The sequence below is a fragment of the Delphinapterus leucas genome, chromosome 2 (genome assembly GCF_059928025.1).
Source record: "Delphinapterus leucas isolate spDelLeu-1000000601 "Yukka" chromosome 2, BTC_Dleu_Yukka2, whole genome shotgun sequence".
Lineage (NCBI taxonomy): Eukaryota > Metazoa > Chordata > Mammalia > Artiodactyla > Monodontidae > Delphinapterus > Delphinapterus leucas.
In genome coordinates this window covers 179,535,048-179,553,676 of record NC_143130.1, presented here as the reverse complement: position 1 = coordinate 179,553,676, position 18,629 = coordinate 179,535,048, and the positions used below count along the sequence as shown (strand labels likewise).

The 18,629-nt window shown below is 44.1% G+C and overlaps 1 protein-coding gene across 5 annotated transcripts in view; it reads right to left on the bottom strand.

Moving 5' to 3' along the window:
• The window catches only part of COA8 (cytochrome c oxidase assembly factor 8), a 38,724-nt gene that overhangs the window by 11,721 nt on the left and 8,374 nt on the right, over nt 1-18,629 (bottom strand). For all 5 annotated transcript variants that reach the window (XR_016392283.1, XR_016392284.1, XR_016392285.1 and 2 more), the window contains exon 2: nt 235-432. Coding sequence is in view for 2 of the 5 variants with exons in the window: in XM_022575999.3 (XP_022431707.3) it covers nt 235-432 (198 nt within the window). In the remaining 3 variants the exon portion in view is untranslated. The remainder of the gene's footprint in view (nt 1-234; nt 433-18,629) is intronic.

Genomic DNA, 18,629 nt, shown 5'->3' with positions numbered 1-18,629 from the left:
TCTTTACTTCCTTGAACGTCTCAAGATCTGTGATTCTGTGAATGATCAATATTTCTTCTTTATAGTTACATACTGATTTTAAAATTCTATGCATATATACACACATACATATGTATGGCGGGGAGGCAATGAGATGCTGCCAAATAACTGAAAGGCAAAGCAGATGCTAAAGATTTAGCACCCCCAAGTGGCCAACTGTATTATTTCTCATTCTGACCCGAAACCTAAACTTACCTTAAGAAAAGTCAAATTCTGGTTTGCCCAGAACTGTTGGTTCCATTCTTGTGTTTCTTGTCTTAATTCTCTTAACTTTTGTTCCAATGGTGATTCATTTTCAGGGATGTAGAAGTGAACAGGTCGAAGGTTTGAATATTTATCTGGGGGTCCTATCCAATCATGGCAAGATTTTCTTGGAGGGCAGAATCTTGAGACCTTTAACAAAACGCATGGCGTTACTATACAACTTAACGAATCTCTAGTATTATAAAATGAACAGTCCAGATTTATTGAAGACCCTTGTCAGCTTCCTCTTTTTTAAGACTATGTGCCAGGGAATATCCAAATGAAAAGAACTATAATAAATAGCATTCACGTTAATACCACACCAAACATGTTCAACAATGGTGCTGGAATAATTCAACATCACAAGGCGAAAAAAGAATGTCAACCTGTGCTTTGAAGTATCATATACAAAAATTAACGCAAAATGGATCAAAGACGTAAAATGTAAAATCTAAAACTATAAAACTTCTAAAACACTAAAAATTCTACAAGCTTGGATTAGGCAAAGATTTCTTACGTACAACACCAAAAGCACAATCCACAAAATAAGAAATAGATGAACTGGACTACACCAAAGTTAAACTCTTCTGTTCTCCTAAAGACACTATTAAGAAAATGAAAAGACAAGCCACAGACTGGGAGAAAATACATGCAAATCTGTAAAAGGACTTGTTTCTAGATTATATATAGACTTTTCAAAACTCCATAATAAGAAAACACACAACCCAATATAAAAATGGGCAAAATATTTAAATAAAAGTTTCCGAAGAAGATATATAGATGACAAATAAAAGCACATAAAAAATGCTCAACATCGGGCTTCCCTGGTGGCGCAGTGGTTGGGGGTCCGTCTGTCGATGCAGGGGACGCAGGTTCATGTCCTGGTCCGGGAAGATCCCACATGCTGCGGAGCGGCTGGGCCCGTGAGCCATGGCTGCTGAGCCTGCGCGTCCGGAGCCTGTGCTCCGCAACGGGAGAGGCCACAACAGTGAGAGGCCCGTGTACCGCAAAAAAAAAAAAAAAAAAAAGCTCAACATCATTAGTCATTAGAGAAATGCAAATCAAAACCACAATGAGATATCACTACACACCTATTAATATGGCTAAAAAAAAATCTGCCAAAACAAGTGCTGTCAAGGACATAAAACAATCGAGTTCTTAAATAGTGCTCATGGCAATGCAAAATGATACAACCACTTGGGAAAAAAGTCAGCAGTCCATTATAAAATTAAACACACACCTAACATACAACCCAGCAACCCCTTCCCAGGTTATTTATCCAAGATGCATGAGTACACATGTTCGCACAAAAACCTGGATATGACTGTTTAAAGTGGCTTTATGTATAACTGCCAAAATCTGGAATTAGCCGAAATACCCTTCCACTGATGAACAGAAAAACACAGCACGGCATATACATGTGACGGACACTACTCGACAACAGAGGAGACTACAGGTAACACAGATGAATCTCAAAGGCACTATGCGGATTGAAGAGGCCACACCAAAGAGGCTGCACACTGGATGGTTCTATTCCCAAGACATCCTGGAAAAGACACGTGCTGGGGTAGAGGAAGGGGGTGACTACAAAGGAATTTTCTGGGGTGGTGAAAGTGATTGATACCTTGAATTGTGGCGTACATGTCTGCCAGGAGTGAATTTTACTATATGTGAACTGGACTTCAATAAACCTGATATTAAAATAAAGAGATCAGCTGAGTAATTAAAAGACTATCCATTTGTCTGTTAAAAGATCAATGTAACCACAATCCATGGGGGGAAATAACATTCAGTTTGGAAATCTCTTATACCCTATTTTTAAAAAAGAAAGCTCTACCTATAATGGAAAATGTATAACTAAATCACTTTGCTGTACACCCGAAGGTAACACAACACTGTAAATTAACTGTCCTCCGATTTTAAAAGAGCAAAAGCTCTACTGAGCACGACTTCTACCTCCGGAACATCGGAGGGCCTCCCGCCAGTCCTCCCTCCAGAAACAACCAGAGAACTACTCAGCAGCACAGAAGAGTGAGCCACTGACAGGTGGAACACGGACAGGTCTCAAAACAACACACAGAGCGAAAGAGCCAGGCACCAAAGAGGACGTTCTATGTGATTCCACTTATGTGACATTCTAGAAAGAGTAATCAGATCAATGGTAGCCTAGAGTGAGGGGTGGAGGGGATTGGAGTGATGTTCTGGATCTTATTGGGGTGGTGATTGCACAGATTTACACATTTGTCACAACTCATCAAACTCGAAATGGGTGCACTCATTATATATAAATTACACCTCAATAAAGTCAATTAAAAGAGTGGTAAAACTTACAAAGATAAAAAATTACTATATTGAACATAATTAACAGTTCTTCTGCATTTAGAAGGCCCTTCATTTAGGATACTTCAGTACTTCACTATCACCATTATAAGCTGCAACTTCCAAGGAACTAAAAATAGAGATGCAGGGTTTGCAAAGTTTAAGATAAAGCAGCTCTTTTTCTATCAGTAAGCAGCTTACTTATAATTTCATTTGAAAAACGTAGCTTTAATAGCTAATCATTTCACAAATTAATGCAGATAACCAGGTGCAGCTGTGTGTTTTGCAATGGCTCACTTGGCAGGAGCACCATGGGAGGAAAGGAGAGGCCAAGCAGAAGCTCAGCTTGGTGTACAATCCTCAGCGTTCCTCTCCCTGGTGTGGGTCTGACCATCTTCTGGTCCCTGGACTCAACCCTGGACAATTAGAGTAAAGAACCAAGTGTAGACTGAGAAAGGAAACCAAGTCACTCTTCAGGAAACACAGTCAGTTAGTTTTCGCTTTGACGGCTGCCACTAAGCACCACCAACCTACACCAAGCATCCCAAGAACTTGGCATTAACCGAAGGAGACTGCTAAATGCAGCACTACCCGTCGGCCCTCTCCTTGTCTTGGATGCTATGACCTTCCTAAGTCTTCTAAATTCCCAGGCAGTCTAAAAATAGGAAGAATTTAAAACATGACAAGGATAGCAGCGGGTTTGGTCGGGAAGTGGGTTACAAAGCTCGGTGTGGCCACCTAGCGAGGATAGTTCAGACCACAGAGAACACCTGAGGAGGTTACATCAGCTCTGCCATCACCGCTCAGAGTTCAGCAGGTCAAGTTATATTACAAAATATGCAGGGACATCCACTCATGCAAAAAGCTTCTCCTTACACCTGAGAACACAGAGTTTCTGAGTTATAACACATTATAGCTCTGCCTTTAGGACAACACTGGCATTTATAATATTTTATTAAAAATCTGTGGCATGTTCAGCTCAGCATTAGAATGCTTACTATTTGGGGACTTCCCTGGTGGTCCAGTGGTTAAGACTCCACGCTCCCAATGCAGGGGGCCTGGGTTCGATCCCAGGTTCAATCCCTGGAACTAAGATCCCACATACCTCAACTAAGCGCCACAACCAGAGGAGCCCTAGGGCCGCAACAAAGACCCAGCGCAGCCAAAAATAAATTAATATTTTTTTTTAAAAAAAGGAATGCTTACTATTTAGAAAATTATTTTGCGTCTAGAATAAGTGAGTGAGCAGGAAATGTTGAAAAGTACATGTGATTCCCTCAGACTCTCAAAACATTTCTAGAAAAGTATCTTTTAAAAAAAATTTCAAAATTTTAAGGACCCTTGACAGATTAGGTAAAAGAATACAGCATTTTTTTTTTTTTTTTTGGTACGCAGGCCTCTCACTGTTGTGGCCTCTCCCGTTGTGGAGCACAGGCTCCGGACGCGCAGGTTCAGCGGCCATGGCTCACGGGCCCAGCCGCTCCGCGGCATGTGGGATCTTCCCAGACCGGGGCACGAACCCGTATCCCCTGCATCGGCAGGCGGACTCTCAACCACTGCGCCACCAGGGAAGCCCAGAATACAGCATTTGACTGGGGAGAAAAAAAGACAGATAGAGGCCTTCCCTGGTGGCGCAGTGGTTAAGAATCCACCTGCCAATGTAGGGGACACGGGTTCGACCCTGGTCCGGGAAGATCCCACGTACCGCGGAGCAACTAAGCCCGTGAGCCACAACTACTGAGCCTGGGCTCTAGAGCCTGTGAGCCACAACTACCGAGCCCACGAGCCACAACTACTGAAGCCCGCACGCCTAGAGCCCATGCTCCGCAACGAGAAGCCACCGCAATGAGAAGCCCGCGCACCGCAACAAAGACTAGCCCCCGCTCACCGCAACTAGAGAAAAGCCTGCGCACAGCAACAAAGACCCAATGCAGCCAAAAAAAAAAAATTGATAGAAAATGTCCAATCACTAAAAAGAACCTATGTAGTAATGAGTTAAAGATTTGGTGACAAGTAGAATATGCCCTAAAATTCACTCAAATTTACACATCAGTAATGGAGCTTAAGAAGCTAGAGGAGGTCCCAGGGGAATGCAAGGAAGGGTCCTTCAGGCCTGTTCTGGGGGGACATGACCACTCTGAGGGGGTGGAGAGGAAGAGCCATTCTCTGAGGCTGTGGCGGTATGGGGGCTGCAGGGACAGAGGAACGGGAGAAGGCCTGGGGACAGCGTTGAGGAACCAGTGGATGGAGCCGCCCCCTGGGCAGTGGTGTGCCCATGTTTAATATGGCTGGGGGACGCATGTGGTTATAACTTCACTGATATAAGGATGTGCAGCACACACTTTACAAATAATAATAAAACATACGATACCTTTCCTCATAAATTTTACATAGCCAATTGATTCTCACAAACTGCTTTCATTAATTTTTAACAACTTTAGTGATATATAATTCACATAACTTCCCTGGTGGCGCAGTGGCTAAGACTCCGCGCTCCCAATGCAGGGGTCTGGGTTTGATCCCTGGTCAGGGAACTAGATCCCACATGCCGCAACTAAGATCCTACACAGCCAAATAAATAAATATTTTTTAAAAAAACAGTATTACTATAAAATTAACCCTTTTAATGTATACAATTCAGTGTTTTTAGCATGTTCACAGAGCTGGGCAACTATTATTACTAATTCCGGAACATTTCCATCACCCCCGAAAGAAACCCCGTACCCAAGAGCAGTCACTCCCCATTCTTCCCCTCCCCCAGTCCCTGGCAACCACGACTCCATGCATTTGCCTGTTCTATATATTTCATGTAAATGGAATCATACAACGTGCTCTTTTGTGACTGGCTTCTTTCACCGAACATGTTTTCCAGGTTCATCCAAGCTGTAGTATGTGTTGCCAATACTTCACTTCTTTTTATGGCTGAGTGACAGTCCATAGTGTGGGTATAAACACATTTTGTTTATCCATTTATCAGCTGAGAACATTCGGGTTGTTTCCACTTTTTGGCTATTATAAATAATGCTGCTATGAACATTTGTGTACAGATTTTTGTGTGGACATATGTTTTCAATTCTCTTGGGTGTATATACAGGAGTAGCATTGCTGGGTCATATGGTGACTCTGTTTAACACTTTGAGGAACTGCCAAACTGTTTTCCGAAGTGGCTGTATCATTTTACATTCCTCACCAACACCTGCTATTGTCCATTTTTTAAAATGACAGCCATCCTAGTGGGTACGAAGTGGTATCTCATTGCAGTTCCTTCACTGATTTTTGCTAAATTTGGTATTAATAGCCAAACCCTGGTTGCAGGTGACTAATTAGTAAGCGTATAATACTTAGGACACAAAGGTGATTTGATGTTAAGAAGTAGGGTGGGGGCTTCCCTGGTGGCACAGGGGTTGAGAATCCGCCTACCAATGCAGGGGACACGGGTTCGAGCCCTGGTCAGGGAAGATCCCACATGCCACGGAGCAACTAAGCCTGTCTGCCACAACTACTGAGCCTGTGCTCTAGAGCCCGTGAGCCACAACTACTGAGCCGGCGTGCTGCAACTACTGAAGCCCGCGCGCCTAGAGCCCGTGCTCCTCAACAAGAGAAGCCACCACAATGAGAAGCCCGCACACCGCAACAAAGAGTAGCCCCCGCTCGCTGCAACTAGAGAAAGCCCGCGTGCAGCAACGAAGACCCAACGCAGCCAAAAATAAATTAATTAATTTAAAAAAAAAAAAGAAGTAGGGTGAACAAGACCTACTGACCTCATCTATTTGTCAAGGACACAAATGATTTTTTTTTTGTAATTAATTAATTAAGGGTGAACAAGAACTACTGACCTCATCTATTTGTCAAGGACACAAATGATTTTTTTTTGTAATTAATTAATTAAGGGTGAACAAGACCTACTGACCTCACCTATTTGTCAAGGACACAAATGATTTTCTTTTGTTATTTATTTATTTATTTTTGGCTGCGTTGGGTCTCCGCTGCTGCACGCTGGCTTTCTCTAGTTGTGGCAAGCGGGGACTACTCTTTGTTGCGGTGCGCGGGCTTCTCATTGTGGTGGCTTCTCTTGTTGAGGAGCACGGGCTCTAGGCGTATGGGCTCTAGAGTGCACGCTCACTAGTTGTGGTACACAGGCTCAGTTGCTCCGCAGCATGTGGGATCTTCCCGGACCAGGGCTTGAACCCATGTCTCCTGCATTGGCAGGCGGACTCTTAACCACTCCGCCACCAGGGAAGTCCACAAATGATTTCTTTGATGAAATGGATAACAGCTTTCAAATACTGGAAGAATATTTTCTCAATTTGGTTTATTCACAATCTGATGTCAACCGACAAGATACACTACTTTTTTTTTTTTTTTTTTTTTTTTTTTACCATTTATTTATTTATTTGGCTGTGCCGGGTCTTAGTTGCGGCACACGGGATCTAGTTCCCTGACCAGGGAGCGAACCCAGGCCCCTGCATTGTGAGCATGGAGTCTCAACCACTTGACCACCAGGAAGTCCCAAGATATACTTCTTAATTTAATCCACATTACAGTTGACCCTCAAACAACTTAGGGGTCGGGGTGCCGACCCTCCATACAGTCAAAAATCTGCATACAACTTTACAGTCGGCCCTCCATATCAGAGGTGCCACATCTGCAGACTGAACCAACCTGAGAGTATATAGTACTACAGAAAAAAATCTGAGCATAAGTGGATCTGCGAAGTTCAAACACGCATTGTTCAAAGGTCAAGTGTACTAACATTTCATCCTTCACTTTCCTAAGTCTGGACAATCAACAAAACAGTAAGTCAAGCCCTGATTTGGAAAATTTGCCAATTTCCATAGTGCAATGACTTCCACCATGGACAACTTCAAGCTAGCAACGTGATGTTACTGAACAAGGAGTTGGGAAAAGATGAGCAGAAATACCATTATATGTTATTTCTGACATATAGGTATGGTAGAAATAGATGCAAATAACCTCAGAAGCAGAGATAGTTATAATTCAACTTTTAGTAAGGGAGGCAAACTCTTCCTCTCCTCTCTGAGAGTCTCTAAACGGGCCTGAGAGTCAAACTAACATAAAACAGATTAACAAAAGAAAACCATATAGATTTTTTAATGTACACATGGGAGCACCCATAGGAAAATGAAGACCCCAAAAAGCAGATAGGCCCAACTGCCTATATACCAGGCTGAACAAAAAGTAGCCACTGTGGAAGAGGGGCTAAAATCTATGGGGAGACTAAAGGAAGGTAAGAGTTATTTTACCAAGACCCGTTTGCACAGACCTCTTTCGCTCTCTGGTGATAAGAACACATTTTGTTCCTGATTTACGAAAGGCAGCTTTCACGCGGGAGGTTTATCTCCTGCCTAAAGGAAGAAAAGGGGGCGGTCACAGTGCCCTTCTTGCACCTGCTGTCTTTCAAGTGCTTTTAGCTCAAAATAATCTTTATGCCAAAGTGGCCTATTTCGGGGTGGCTTATTTTGTTACCCTTTAGTACTATTTATTTATTTTTATTTTAAAAAATATTTATTTGGCTGTGCTGGCTCTTAGTTGCAGTGTGAGAGATCTAGTTAGCTGACCAGGGATCGAACCCGGGCTCCCTGCATTGGGAGCGCATTGCCTTAGCCACTGGACCACCAGGGAAGTCCCTTCTGTACTCTTTAGAGAGCTAAAATTTACACCATTAGTTTAAATGCCTAAAAATGTTTTTAATTTTCCTAAAGATATTTATGAGGATATAGAAGAAACTTAATAGAACGTCCAAAATTATTAACATAATAAAAAAAGTTTGTTTCCTGTAGGTATTGTCGTCTAGAAACAAGCAAATATAAGTGTGTGTGTATTAGAAAACTAGTAAGGAAAAGAAATTTTTAAAAATATTTTCTAAAATTCTCTGTGTGCAGTTTTTGCCACAAGAATTCTAATTAGCCTCATTTCTGAGCAATGAGTATTAGCAGGCTCTGCTGCTTCCAATACTTTATTTTACTTTTTCTTTTATTACCTTCAGACTCCTGGAGAACGAAGCTGCTAGAACTGAAACCTGCTCCGTGCTTCATGCTAGCTTATTTCATGACTGATGCGAACATTTTTATTAAGATGAATTTTTCTCACAGCTGCAGAAGATGCAAGAGCCTACAGCTGATGAAAGTTAAAGGGAGTCAAGTACTATCTTTTGAGAAGCCTTCTTCTCTGTGGCCCAGGGAATAAGCTTACAGATTTCCAGGCCCAAGCAGTACTTAACTCTGGCACCCTCCCACCAGGCCCTTGAAGGGTTCAAACAGCTGCACCTGCAGCGGCTCCGACTACCTCCTGTGCCGGCTGCCCCGGGCCTCGGGCCTCCGCGGCAGGCTGAAGGCTCCACTTCAGTTCTGCAGTCAGCTAGTGCGTGCAGCTCTAACTGCCTCCAGAGGCCCGCCCTACACCCACCGATTCTCCAGACTGCAGCCAGAGCGATCGCTCCAAATCATTCAACCTAACCGTGCTACTTCTTCCCTTAAAAACCGTCAGTGACTACTCATTACCCTCAGGATAAAGTCTAAAATCCTCACTGTGGTCTAGCAGGCCAGGCCTGCCCCATCTCTGCTTCCCCGTCCACCCACCGGAACTTCCTTTAATAACAGGACAGCTGATTTCTGACCGTCCTCGGGAACTCTACTTATGTCCTCCCTGAATCCCTCTCTCATCTCGTCCCCTTCACTGGCTTCAGGCTCCATGGCGCATCTCCAGGGCATCCTGAGCCTCCTGGTGACGTGAGGAAACACGTTTCCCCCACTAGACTGCAAGCCCATGGGGGCAGAAACTGTATCTCTCTGGTTGTAACAAGCACTTGTTGGAGGAATGTTCTTCCCAGTTGTTAAAAATCTTTCCTGTTCACTTTCTCTATGATTATGCAGAGAAATCCCTTCATCTTCAAAAAGCTTGATTTACATGAACGATTTGGTGGAGAAACATCTAGCAAAGTTTTTTTTTTAATATTTGTTTATTTATTTTGGGCTGTGTCGGGTCTTAGCTGCAGCATGTGGTATCTTTCGTTGTGGCGCACGGGCTCCAGAGCGCGTGGGCTCAGTAACTGTGGCAGGAGGGCTTAGTTGCCCCGTGGCATGCGGGATCTTAGTTCCCCAACCACGGATCGAACACGCGCCCCCTGAATTGGCAGGTGGATTCTCGACCACTGGACCACCAGGGAAGTCCCTAGCAAAGTTTAACTCGATATGGCAATCACTGATAACTAGCACCAGAATGTTGAGAAGTTCTGAGGGAGCCAGAAGCCATCACCGCCAAGTGTTCCTTATGTAACTGCTAGTTCTTGACGAGTTTCTAGGTTTTCCTGTAAACTCTCAAAGGCTGTATAATCAGAGAAGCAGAAGCACATTGAGTGGCTGAGTGTTCTGGAGTACGACTTACACGTGGTGGAAGAACAGGGAGGCACTGTTGCAGGTGGACACGTCAGAGCTGCAGGGGAAGTGGAAAGCCAGGCTGACCGGCTGCTGGAGAGGGACAGAGGGAGACGGGGAGAAGCCTAGGCGTAGCTGTCACCTCTGCGTGGCCAGCTCACACTCCACACCGGTCTACTACACCCTACTGACTAGCTCAGCATGGCTGTTTCATTTCTTCCTGCAGACTCAAACATCTTTATCTTTGACCATTTTTACTTTTGTCTAGTTCTTCTAAAGAGTGTCTCTCTTGTTGTCACTGGGAAGCAAAGTTGAGCCGCAAGAGGCACAGCCAGAGTGGAAAGTTCTAAATGAAGGGCCAGCAAGTCCCCAAGAAGGGAATGAACTCATCCTTCGTGTATGAAAGTGATAGGGCCCCACTAGCAGAAAGGCGTCCTGATCTGCTACCTAAGACCTGAAACTATGCTCCTCGCCAGCAGGGTTGAAATATACTGACTTGATACTTGACTGACTTAAAAATCCTTTTTAGAAAGTAAAGGCAGGGGCTTCCCTGGTGGCGCAGTGGCTGAGAGTCCGGCTGCCGATGCAGGGGACACGGGTTCGTGCCCCGGTCCGGGAGGATCCCACATGCCGCGGAGCCGCTGGGCCCGTGAGCCATGGCCGCTGAGCCTGCGCGTCCGGAGCCTGTGCTCCGCAACGGGAGAGACCACAACAGTGAGAGGCCCGCGTACCGAAAAAAAAAAAAAAAAAAAAAAAAAGGCAGGACCGTAACACATAGATCTTTAATGTTTTATCCATCATTCTAAGAATAATGTATGGTTACCACATTTTCCTTTTCTTTTAAAAAAGCTTTTAAGAAAAAAACCCTACTTTTCTGCAAGTATTTCTGGACTTTTCCCACACAGCCTTTGCATCTGTTGTATTCAGATATTCTCAGAAACTGAAGGTGATTCACACAAAGGGATCCAGTGAGTGGAGACAGAAACGGAGCCAGCCTGGGTCCCCTGCTGTGAACTTCTGTTGCAAGATGGGGTTCCTTCCCCTCCTCCAAGCTGGGGAGGCTGCACAACACCCCTTGGAGACGTCAGCTCTGCCAGCAGCAAGGAGACAAAGGGGCAGGTTCCACCCTAACTGCACCTGTTTACCTGCCTTACTATCTCCCAGAACTGTACCCCATCTATTCTTACAGGTTCCCTATCAAGAAATGCTACAGAAGCCACCCCAGCTGCCCATGCGTAACAAGGCAAGCTCAAAGGAGCCGGGGTATTCAGTTACTTCCCCATATGCATCTTTTAGTTATTGCTTAAAACCACTGTACAGTTCATATGTGAACTCTGTGAACCAACTCCTTCAATCATCCTCAGTTCCCCACTGTAATTTGAGAGGCTGCGTCTTCAATTATGGCGGAGTAGTCCTTCCACTCTCCCCTATAAACACATATTCTGTCTTTGTTCACCCAAGAACTGCCATTTAAAAGGGAGAAGAAGGGGCTTGGGGGAGGAAAAGAAAGAACCCCTTTGAGGTTTGAATAATTACCATAATTTATCGTTCTTACAGCAAAAGCATACAGTGCACAGCTTCCTGAGGCCTGGAGTGGCAGGGATGTGCATGGGAAGGCGTGCTAGACCTGACAGTTCCGCGGAGGACCACACATATTCTTACTGGTCACAATGAGTTTTCATTACTGGGGGGTGGGGTGGTGATGAACCTTCCAGTTTTTTCTCTGTAACTGTAAACTGCCAGGCTGGGCAGCCCCACACCAGGCCTCTCCTTGTTCAGCTCTGCAGGCCCAGCCTGGCTCTCCATCCCTTCTGCCTTGCAGCAGGCTCCAGAGCTCTGCCAGCACACTCCCACCCTGGGGCCTGTCCTTCTAGAAGCCGGGATTTGGAGTGGGAGACCTTTTTATCCAGTGCCTTCCTTCCCAGAAGTGCCTGTACACAACACAAAGCTCCTCTCTGAGTTAAAGTTTCACTGCCAGACACTGAGGAAACCAACGGGCAACAATGAAGGGAACAAATGTTGGCCAGATTCAGCATTCTCGGCGTGTTTCCTGGTCTAGAGTCCTAACCCTCCTGGGATGGGAACTGAAAGCCTTTCCCTTCTGGAGGGGTGGAGCCCCCAGCCTGTCATTCTAGACGGATGCTAGACAAAGCAGCACACTAAATTCAGCAGTACACAAAAGGGCCATTGCATCAGGACCAAGCTGGGTTTATACTGGAGTGCAAGGTTGGTTTAACATCCGAAAATCAATAACCAAATGAAGCAGTCTTCTCAGAAATAAAGAAGTCAAATCCACATGAGGTCAAGGCTGTAGAGTGCAGCTGTCTGTTTACAGGAAACACACAGGTCAGAGGACCACGTTAAATTACACCATGGGAACGCAATCAGCAAAATCCAGACTCTGAGAAACTCCAAAGGACAGACTCCCCTCAGCAGCCCCAGATAAACTGCTTCAAAAAAAGGAAGGGGACCGGAATCACAACTAACTGCTGAACAATCATCGACAGGAAGACACTGGAACTCACCAAAAAAGATACCCCACATCCAAAGACAAAGGAGAAGCCACAATGAGACGGTAGGAGGGGCACAATCACAACAGAATCAAATCCCATAAGCGCTGGGTGGGTGACTCACGAACTGCAGAACACTTATACCACAGGAGTCCACACACTGGAGTGAAGGTTCTGAGCCCCACGGCAGGCTTCCCAACCTGGGGGTCCAGCAACGGGAGGAGGAATTCCTAGAGAATCAGACTTTGAAGGCTATCGGGATTTGACTGCAGGACTTCGACAGGACTGGGGGAAACAGAGACTCCACTCCTGGAGGGCACACACGAAGTAGTGCGCGCATCGGGACCCAGGGGAAGGAGCAGCGACCCCATAGGAGACTGAACCAGACCTACCTGCTAGTGTTGGAGGGTCTCCTGCAGAGGCAGGGGGTGGCTGTGGCTCACCGTGGGGACAAGGACACTGGCAGCAGCAGTTCTGGGAAGTACTCATTGGCATGAGCCCTCCCAGAATCCTCCATTAGCCCCACCAAAGAGCCCAGGTAGGCTCCAGTGCTGGGTCGCCTCAGGCCAAACAACCAATAGGGAGGGAACCCAGCCCTATCAGCAGACAAGCGGTTTAAAGTGTTACTGAGCTCCGCCCACCAGAGCAAGAGCCAGCTCTACCCGCCACCAGTCCCTCCCATGAGGAAACTTGCTCAAGCTTCTTAGAGAGCCTCATCCACCAGAGGGCAGACAGCAGAAGCAAGAAGAACTACAATCCTGCAGTCTGTGGAAGAAAAACCACACTCACAGAAAGACAGACAAAATGAAAAGGCAGAGGACTTTGTACCAGATGAAGGAACAAGATAAAACCCCAGAAAAAACAACTAAACGAAGTGGAGATAGGCAACCTTCCAAAAAGAATTCAGAATAATGATAGTGAAGATGATCCAGGATCTCAGAAAAAGAATGGAGGCAAAGACCGAAAAGATGCAAGAAATGTTTAACAAAGACCTAGAAGAATTAAAGAACAAACACCTAGAAGAATTAACAAACGGACAGAGATAGACAATACAATAACTGAAATGAAAAATACACTAGAAGGAATCAATAGCAGAATAACTGAGGCAGAAGAACAGATAAGTGACCGGGAAGACAGAATGGTGGAATTCACTGCTGTGGAACAGAGTAAAGAAAAAAGAATGAAAAGACATGAAGACAGCCTAAGAGACCTCTGGGACAACATTAAACACAACAACATTCAGATTATAGGGGTCCCAGAAGGAGAAGAGAGAGAGAAAGAACCCGAGAAAATATTTGAAGAGATTATAGTCGAAAATTTCCCTAACATGGGAAAGGAAATAGCCAGCCAAGTCCAGGAAGCGCAGAGAGTCCCAGGCAGGATAAACCCAAGGAGAAACATGCCGACACACATAGTAATCAAGCTGACAAAAATTAAAGACAAAGAAAAATTATTGAAAGCAACAAGGGAAAAACGGCAAATAACATACAAGGGAACTCCCATAAGGTTAACAGCTGATTTCTCAGCAGAAACTCTACAAGCCAGAAGGGAGTGGCATGATATACTTAAAGTAATGAAAGGGAGGAACCTACAACCAAGATTACTCTACCCGGCAAGGATCTCATTCACGTTTGATGGAGAAATCAAAAGCTTTACAGACAAGCAAAAGCTAAGAGAATTCAGCACCACCAAACCAGCTCTACAACAAATGCTAAAGGAACTTCTCTAAGTGGGAAACACAAGAGAAGAAAAGGACCTACAAAAACAAACCCATAACAATTAAGAAAATGATAATAGTAATATACATATCGATAATTACCTTAAACGTGAATGGATTAAATGCTCCAACCAAAAGACACAGGCTCACTGAATGGATACAAAAACAAGACCCATATATATGCTGCCTACAAGACACCCACTTCAGACCTACGGACACATACAGACTGAAAGTGAGGGGATGGAAAAAGATATTCCATGCAAATGGAAATCAAAAGAAAGCTGGACTAGCCATACTCATATCAGATAAAATAGACTTTAAACTAAAGAATGTTACAAGAGACAAGGAAGGACACTACATAATGATCAAGGGATCAATCCAAGAAGATATAACAATTATAAATATATATGCACCCAATATAGGAGCACCTCAATGCATAAGGCAACTGCTAACAGCTACAAAAGAGGAAATCGACAGTAACACAATAATAGTGGGGGACTTTAACACCTCACTTACACCAATGGACAGATCATCCAAACGGAAAATTAATAAGAAACACAAGCTTTAAATGACACAATAGACCAGAGAGATTTAATTGATATTTATAGGACATTCCATCCAAAAACAGCAGATTACACTTTCTTCTCAAGTGCGCACGGAACATTCTCCAGGATAGATCACATCTTGGGTCACAAATCAGGCCTCGGTAAATTTAAGAACAGTGAAATCATATCAAGCACCTTTTCCGACCACAATGCTATGAGATTAGAAATCAATTACAGGGAAAAAAAGGTAAAAAACACAAACACACGGAGGCTAAACAATACGTTACTAAATAACCAACAGATCACTGAAGAAATCAAAGAGAAAATAAAAAAATACCTACAGACAAATTACAACAAAAACACAACGATCTAAAACCTATGGGATGCAGCAAAAGCAGTTTTAACAGGGAAGTTTATAGCAATACAAGCCAACCTCAAAAAAAAAGAAAAATCTCAAATAAACAATCTAAACTTACACCTAAAGGAACTAGAGAAAGAAGAACAAACAAAACCCAAAGTTAGTAGAAGGAAAGAAATCATGAAGATCAGAGCAGAAATAAATGAGATAGAAACAAAGAAAACAATAGCAAAGTTCAATAAAACTAAAAGCTGGTTCTTTGAGAAGATAAACAAAATTGGTAAATCTTTAGCCAGACTCATCAAGAAAAAGAGGGAGAGGACTCAAATCAATAAAATTAGAAATGAAAAAGGAGAAGTTAGGGCTTCCCTGGTGGCACAGTGGTTAAGAATCTGCCTGCCAATGCAGGGGACACGGGTTCGAGTCCTGGTCCGGGAAGATCCCAGATGCTGCGGAGCAACTAAGCCCGTGTGCCACAACTACTGAGCCTGCATTCTACAGCCCATGAGCCACAATTACTGAGCCTGTGAGTCACAACTACTGAGCTCGCGAGCCACAACTACTGAAGCCTGCACGCCTAGAGCCCGTGCTCCGCAACAAGAGGAGACGCCACAATGAGAAGCCTGCGCACCGCAATGAAGAGTAGCCCCCACTCACAACTAGAGAAAGTCCGCGCGCAGCAACAAAGACCCAACATAGCCAAAAAAAAAAAAAGGAGAAGTTACAATGGACACCGCAGAAATACAAAGCATCATAAGAGACTACTACAAGCAACTCTATGCCAATAAAATGGACAACCTGGAAGAAATGGACAAATTCTTAGAAAGATATAATCTTCCAAGACTAAACCAGGAAGAATTAGAAAATATAAACTGATCAATCACAAGTAATGAAATTGAAACTGTGATTAAAAATCTTCCAACAGGGCTTCCCTGGCGGCGCAGTGGTTGAGAGTCCGCCTGCCGGTGCAGGGGACACAGGTTCGTGCCCCGGTCTGAGAGGATCCCGCGTGCCGCGGAGCGGCTGGGCCTGTGAGCCATGGCCGCTGGGCCTGCGCGTCCAGAGCCTGTGCTCTGCAACGGGAGAGGCCACAGCAGTGAGAGGCCCGCATACCCCCCAAAAAAAAAAAAAATCTTCCAACAAACAAAAATCCAGGACCAGATGGCTTCACAGGTGAATTGTATCAAACATTTAGAGAAGAGCTAACACCCATCCTTCTCAAACTCTTCCAAAAAATTGCAGAGGAAGGAACATTCCCAAACTCATTCTGTGAGGCCACCATCACCCTGATACCAAAACCAGACAAAGATACTACAAAAAAAAAGAAAATTACAGACCAATATCACTGATGAATACAGATGCAAAAATCCTCAACAAAATACTAGCAAACAGAATCCAACAACACATTAAAAGGACCATACACCATGATCAAGTAGGATTTATCCCAGGGATGCAAGGATTCTTCACTATATGCAAATCAATCAATGTGATACACCATATTCACAAATTGAAGAACAAAAACATATGATCATCTCAATAGATGCGGAAAAAGCTTTTGACAAAATTCAACACCTATTTATGATAAAAACTCCCCAGAAACTGGGCATAGAGGGAACCTACCTCAACATAATAAAGGCCATATATGACAAACCCACAGCAAACATCACTCTCAATGGTGAAAAACTGAAAGCATTTCCTCTAAGATCAGGAACAAGACAAGGATGTCCACTCTCGCCACTCTTATTCAACATAGTTTTGGAAGTCCTAGCCACGGCAATCAGAGAAGAAAAAGAAATAAAAGGAATACAAATTGGAAAAGAAGAAGTACAACTGTCACTGTTTGCAGATGACACGGTACTATACATAGAGAATCCTAAAGATGCCACCAGAAAACTACTAGAGCTAATCAGTGAATTTGGTAAAGTTGCAGGATACAAAATTAATGCACAGAAATCTCTTGCATTCCTATACACTAACAATGAAAGATCAGAAAGAGAAATTAAGGAAATAATCCCATTCACCATTGCAACAAAAAGAATAAAATACCTAGGAATAAACCTACCTAAGGAGGTAAAAGACCTGTACTCAGAAAACTATAAGACACTGATGAAAGAAATCAAAGATGACACAAAGAGATGGAGAGATATACGACGTTCTTGGATTGGAAGAATCAATATTGTGAAAATGACTATACTACCCAAAGCAATCTACAAATTCAATGCAATCCCTATCAAATTACCAGTGGCATTTTTTACACAACTAGAACAAAAAAATCTTAAAATTTGTAGAGAGACACAAAAGACCCCGAATAGCCAAAGCAGTCTTGAGGGAAAAAAATGGAGCTGGAGGAATCAGACTCCCTGACTTCAGACTATACTACAAAGCTACAGTAATCAAGACAATATGGTACTGGCACAAAAACAGAAACATAGATCAATGGAATAAGATAGAAAGCCCAGAGATAAACGCACGCACCTATGGTCAACTAATCTATGACAAAGGAGGCAAGGATATACAGTGGAGAAAAGACAGTCTCTTCAATAAGTGGTGCTGGGAAAACTGGACAGCTACATGTAGAAGAATGAAATTAGAACACCCTAACACCATACACAAAAATAAAGTTAAAATGGATTAGAGACCTAAATGTAAGACCAGACACTATAAAACTCTTAGAGGAAAACATAGGAAGGACACTCTTTGACACAAATCACAGCAAGATCTTTTTTTTTTTTTTTTTTTGCGGTACGCGGGCCTCTCACTGTTGTGGCCTCTCCCGTTGCGGAGCACAGGCTCTGGATGCACGGGCTCAGCGGCCATGGCTCACGGGCCCAGCTGCTCCGCGGCATGTGGGGTCTTCCCGGACCGGGGCACAAACCCGTGTCCCCTGCATCGGCAGGCGGACTCTCAACCACTGCGCCACCAGGGAAGCCCCAGCAAGATCTTTTTTGATCCACCTCCTAGAGTAACAGAAATAAAAACAAAAATAAACAAATGGGACCTAATGAAACTTAAAAGCTTTTGCAGAGCAAAGGAAACTACGAACAAGTTGAAAAGACAACCCTCAGAATGGGAGAAAATATTTGCAAACAAATCAATGAACAAAGGATTAATGTCCAAAATATATAAACAGCTCATGCAACTCAATTTTTTTTGCGGTACGCGGGCCTCTCACTGTTGTGGCCTCTCCCGCTGCGGAGCACAGGCTCCGGACGCGCAGGCTCAGCGGCCATGGCTCACGGGCCCAGCCGCTCCACGGCATGTGGGATCTTCCCGGACCAGGGCACGAACCCGTGTCCCCTGCGTCGGCAGGTGGACTCTCAACCACTGCGCCGCCAGGGAAGCCCCACAGCTCAATATTAAAGAAACAAACAACCCAATCCAAAAATGGGCAGAAGACCGAAACAGACATTTCTCCAAAGAAGACATACAGATGGTCAAGAAGCACATGAAAATCTGCTCAACGTCACTAATTATTAGAGAAGTGCAAATCAAAACTACAATGAG